This window comes from Rhagoletis pomonella, unplaced genomic scaffold, assembly GCF_013731165.1.
Source record: "Rhagoletis pomonella isolate Grant_MI unplaced genomic scaffold, Rhpom_1.0 Rhpom_scaffold_02617, whole genome shotgun sequence".
NCBI classification, from domain to species: Eukaryota; Metazoa; Arthropoda; class Insecta; order Diptera; family Tephritidae; genus Rhagoletis; species Rhagoletis pomonella.
The window spans coordinates 21,132-26,412 of NW_023461170.1; the positions used below are offsets into that span (position 1 = coordinate 21,132).

A 5,281-nucleotide genomic window follows, 5' to 3' on the forward strand; every position below is an offset into this window, starting at 1 on the left:
TTTACTTAATATGTATTATAGTTTATTTCATCCAAAATTTGTAAACCTTAAATTGAATTAAAGGCAAAGTCATTTTAACTATATTGAACTCATTACAACATTTGGTGCCTCCTGTGAGGACTTCAGGACGGTTAGCTACAGTAACTGGAAGCAAAACGTGCTTTGGCTCATAGAAAGTGTGGTGAGCACTGACTATCATAACCTCATTCCGTGGAAGAACTTGTGTCCAAGAGTAGTTTGCTGTATTGCGGTGAGTACATTTGATATTGGGTGTTTGAAGGTTAAGCTTAAAGTACTTTACGGCCACGCCATGGAATTCATTAACGAACAATCTTCCTTGCTGGCTACGGTTAAGAAAACTCTTCGCAACTACAAAAAGGACTCTACTACTCGAAGAACCGAGGCATATTTTAAGACACGGTTGGAAATGTTGGCATCACTCCGAGCGGAGTTCCGAGAAAATCATCGCCAAATCATGCGTTTGGATGCTAACGAGGATATTAAGGAGAAATATCTCGATATCGATTTGAACGACCAGTTTGAAGAACAGTACTTAGAACCAGTGTCCACTGTGCGAGCAGCGTTTGAAAGTGCCTACCTCGTAGTAACTGTAGCTGCTGAAAGCAATACTCTTTCGTCAAATATTAATGTGCCGGTTGCGGTTTCCAATCCCAGTTACGAAGTGCCGTTGCCTGAAGTCAAACTACCTATGTTTGATGGTAATTATGTTGAGTGGCCTACCTTCAAAGAAATGTTTATTGCTCGAGTTCACGACAGTAATCGGCTTAATGATAGTCAACGTTTGCATTACCTTAAAGGAGCTCTATCGGGTGCCCCAGCAAAGGATATCGAACATCTCAGCCCATTAGGGGAAAATTATGCAGATGCCTGGAAAATGCTCTGCGACTTATATGATAACAAGCGTATACTATTCTCGCATTTCATGGATGTTTTTGAACGGCAGCCTGATGTTCTTCCTAATGATGCCGCATCTTTGAGACAATTCACACAAACTTGTCGTTCTTGTGTAAAGTCTATACAGAAACTCGGCGTTGACCTAGAATCACAAAATCAGGTTCTCGTGTACTACATGTTGCTTCATTTCATCAAGAGTGGGACCGAGCGATGAAGGGGCAAAGAACGATTCCTAATTTTGAAAGGTTGTGTTCAGTGCTAGATGAGCAATATCAAATGATGATAACATCCACAAGCATGAAAATACGTCCGTGCACTAATCAGTCTATAATTCCGGATTCGAAACGAAAAGGTAGCGTTTCAGTATACCCTTGTAAGAAGGATGTGAATTCATTGACAGTAACAAAAAAAGCAATAACCTGTCCAGTATGCGTTAAAGGTGAGCACTCAGTGCGAGATTGTACAGTATTTCTCGCTATGATGGTTGATGAAAAAAGAACTGTAGCACAAAGGTTTAAACTCGTCGAAATGTAGTAGTCGTCGAACTTGTTCAACGTGTGGAGGAAAGCATAACACATTAATTCACACCGAGCAAAAAAGGGAGTCAGCTCCGGCTACAGCTATGCATTTATCTGTTTCAATTAAATTTTCTTTAGCAAGCCCTATTACTGCTTCTAGTGCGGAAGAGGTAGATGGAAATCGCCTCAAGAGTTGCGAAGTTTTACTGCCAACTGCGGTTATCACGGTGGACGACGTGCAAGGACAATCGCTGAACTTTAGGGCATTTTTGGATCAAGGATCGCAAGCCTCATTTATCACAGAACGCGCCATTCAACAATTACGTTTACCTCGGCAGCGAGCTTGGGTTCACATACAGGGTCTAGCAGGTACCAAGGTGGCCGAGGGACGGTCATGTGTGGTTCTTGAAGTTGGCTCCCGCTTTGACGCACGATCAAGATTAAATGTTATAGCCTATGTATTGTCAAAGGTAAGTCGGAACTTACCCGATAAAACGTTGCCAGTTACAAATTGGCCTCACTTAATGGATATCGAACTAGCGGATCCAGAGTACAACAAATCTCATCGAGTAGATATCTTATTGGGAAGCGACGTCTATGATGACAGCATATTGGGTGATTTGCGGCGAGCATATGTAGGTGCGCCAATTGCACAGAAAACTATTTTTGGTTATATATTATCGGGAAAACTGTCTAAGGCGTCACCGAAAACGACTAATATTTCATCTTTACAAACACACATAGACATCGATGAGTTGTTATCTAAATTTTGGGAACTGGAGGAAGTTGCGAGCGAGCAAACTTTATCGGAAAATGATCATTGGTGTGAGGAATTTTATCGCGACACACATAAGCGTTTAGAAAGTGGAAAATACCTTGTGCGCTTACCTTTGCTAACACATCTTGATCCGTCATGTGTCATCGGATCTTCGAAGAATATGGCGATGAAAAGGTTCTTAAATCTTGAACGTCGACTAAATCTGGACCTTCAACTAAAGCAAACTTATCGCGAAACAATTGAAGAATATCTTCGCCTAGGGCAAATGGAGCCAGTTACGGCAACAGATTCTCAGCATCAAGACGAAGCGGAGGGCAGCTTCAGGTTTTGGACTTGTTGTTATTTACCGCACCATCCGGTTGTTAAGAAAGAATCATCTACTACAAGGGTGCGAATTGTTTTTGACGCTTCGAGCTGCACCAGCAATGGAAAATCACTAAATGACATTCTGGCTGTAGGGCCACCTCTACAAACGGATTTGCTAGCTGTCTTGATAAAATGGCGTTTCTTGCAATTCGTTTTTACAACGGACATCGAAAAGATGTATCGCTGTATAAATGTTCAAAATGAGGACGCGCAATACCAGAGGATTCTTTGGCGAAATGAACCAACGGAAGAGATAAGAGAGTACTTTTGCAATACAGTTATGTTTGGCACTGCATCGGCTCCATTTACCGCAATACGCACGATGAAGCAGCTGGCTAGTGACGAAGGGGATCGCTACCCTTTAGCTGTAGATGTGATCAATCGACAGATGTATGTAGACGACATTTTGTCTGGGTGGAATTCTCTTGAAGAAGCGATGAAGGTTCAGGAACGGGTATCATGCGAAGTGGCACATTCGAGCTTCGTAAGTGGGCAGCGAATCATCCAAGCTTGTTGAAGGGGATCCCAGTTGAATATTGCGCATTTAATAGTTTACGTCAAATGACCGACAACTCTTCGATTAAGACACTGGGAATATATTGGGATTCAGGTAACGACACCTTTAATTTTAAGCTAAATTTTGAAATCTTAAGCACGGTTCCGACTAAGCGTATTGTTCTTTCTACAACTGCTCGCCTTTTCGACCCACTTGGGTGGCTTAATCCCATAATTATACAAGGAAAGATAATTATGCAACAATTGTGGGCACTTAAGCTAAACTGAGATACTCCCATTCCACAAAATTAGCAAAATTCTTGGAATCAATTTGTTACGGAGTTGCCTTCGCTATCTAAGATACAACTGCCTCGATGGTTAAAGACAACCAACAGGATGGTTTTTCATGAGCTTCATATATTCTGCGATGCTTCACTCAGTGCATACTCAGCAGCAGCTTACCTGAGAGTTAAAACAGAAGAGGATCAGTGGCATACCGCTCTGATTATAGCAAAATGCAAAGTGGCACCTATTAAAGTTAAATTAACTATACCACGCCTAGAACTGTGCGGAGCGGTGCTCGGGGCAAAATTTTTTAAATTTTTGAAGCAAAATTTGAGCTTATGCTTGGGCGAGTCACAACTTTTCTTCTGGGCAGACTCCATGATCGTTTTATCGTGGATCAAGGGTGACACTAATCGTTGGAAGACTTTTGTTTCCAATCGGATAACCAAAATTTTGGAGGTTTCGATGGCTTCACAGTGGCGGCACATAGCTTCAGAAGACAACCCAGCGGACTGTTCTAGTCGGGGTCTAAGTTCCTCAAAACTCGCAAGGTGCCAACTCTGGTGGTCAGGCCCGCCGTGGCTCAACCTTCCTACTTCGATGTGGCCATGCCCAGCAGGTCGTACAATGCCGAACACCGAGTCTGTTGAGGTTGAGAGGAAACGCGTGACCACTAACTTGTGTAACATTACAATTGAAGGAAGACACTTGTCTGCCATCTTTGAGCGTTTTTCATCCCTTTCAACTCTGGTGCGTTCATTTGCATACTGTCAACGTTTCATTTTTAACTGCTAAAGTCCAATAGAAGAACGCCGTTTTGATAGCTTGCGAGTTGAGGAGCATTATCAGCATCGTTCGAGCAGTGCAGCAAGAAGTTTTTACGCGCGATTGGACTTCACTTTCACAAGGGAAGTCTCTACCTGAAAAAATCACCTTGGCGTCACTTAATCCCTTTTTTTGCGAGAAAGATAAGGTAATACGACTGGGAGGGCGTCTCCGGGACTCACTTTTACCAATGGATGAAAAGCATCCGTATATTTTGCCTCAAAAGCATCACATTTCTGATTTAATTATTCGTTCGTCCCATTTACGAACGCTGCATGGTGGCGTCGCAATTACGCTAAACTATATTCGTAAGCGATTTTGGATACTAAATGGTCGCAATGCAGTTCAATTTACTATTCATCGTTGTGTCGTTTGTTATCGTCACAAACCACAAGTTATAGAGCAGCTTATGGGAAACTTACCAGCGCAACGCATTCGTCCGGCTAGACCATTTTCCTCAACGGGCGTTGATTATGCAGGGCCTATCAACGTTTTACCATCTAAAGGTCGAGGGCGCGTTTCCGTAAAAGGGTACATAGCGTTATTTATTTGCCTTGTAACTAAGGCTGTACACCTGGAGCCAGTGGGTGATTTGACAGCGGCATCATTTATCGGTGCTTTAAAACGCTTCGTTGGCAGGAGAGGTCTATGCCGCGATATATATAGTGATTGCGGTACCAATTTTGTTGGTGCAAATCAAAGGATGCAAGCAGATGACCAAGCATACCACAGTTACATTAACAAAGAAGTTGCTCCGTTTCTCAGTGGGCAAAACATCCAATGGCACTTTATACCACCGTCGTCCCCCCACTTTGGAGGGTTGTGGGAGGCGGGGGTTAAATAAATGAAGCATCATCTCAAGCGCTCTCTCGGTGAAAGAAGGTTAACGTTCGAGGAACTTAGTACGGTTTTGGCACAGATTGAAGCGTGCCTTAATTCTAGACCATTGTGTCCGCTGACCAACGACCCGGATGACTTGATGGTCTTAACTCCAGGGCATTTCTTAACAGGCGACGCCCTACTGGCCCCACCAACCCCAGAAATTGATAAGTTCAGTCTTACTGATAGATGGAAAAATTGTCAATTTTTAGTGCAGCAG

At 43.0% G+C, this 5,281-nt stretch overlaps 2 protein-coding genes across 2 annotated transcripts; both read left to right on the forward strand.

The window, feature by feature from the left end:
• The first annotated feature begins 310 nt into the window (after window positions 1-310).
• On the forward strand, window positions 311-1,129 carry LOC118753559. Its single transcript, XM_036488444.1, has one exon. The coding sequence runs from the start codon at window positions 311-313 to the stop codon at window positions 1,127-1,129; it is 819 nt and encodes a 272-aa protein (XP_036344337.1).
• An 83-nt stretch (window positions 1,130-1,212) lies between these two features.
• On the forward strand, window positions 1,213-3,061 carry LOC118753560 (the record flags this gene model as incomplete). Its single annotated transcript, XM_036488445.1, has 2 exons — window positions 1,213-1,354; window positions 1,572-3,061. Coding segments are annotated over exons 1-2 (1,632 nt in total), but the record flags the coding sequence as incomplete, so codon positions are not given.
• Between the last annotated feature and the right edge of the window lie 2,220 nt (window positions 3,062-5,281).

What these genes read in the sequence shown, in the direction of transcription:
- LOC118753559 (XM_036488444.1), top strand. Translation starts at nt 311, where the DNA reads ATGGAATTCATTAACGAACAATCTTCCTTGCTGGCTACGGTTAAGAAA.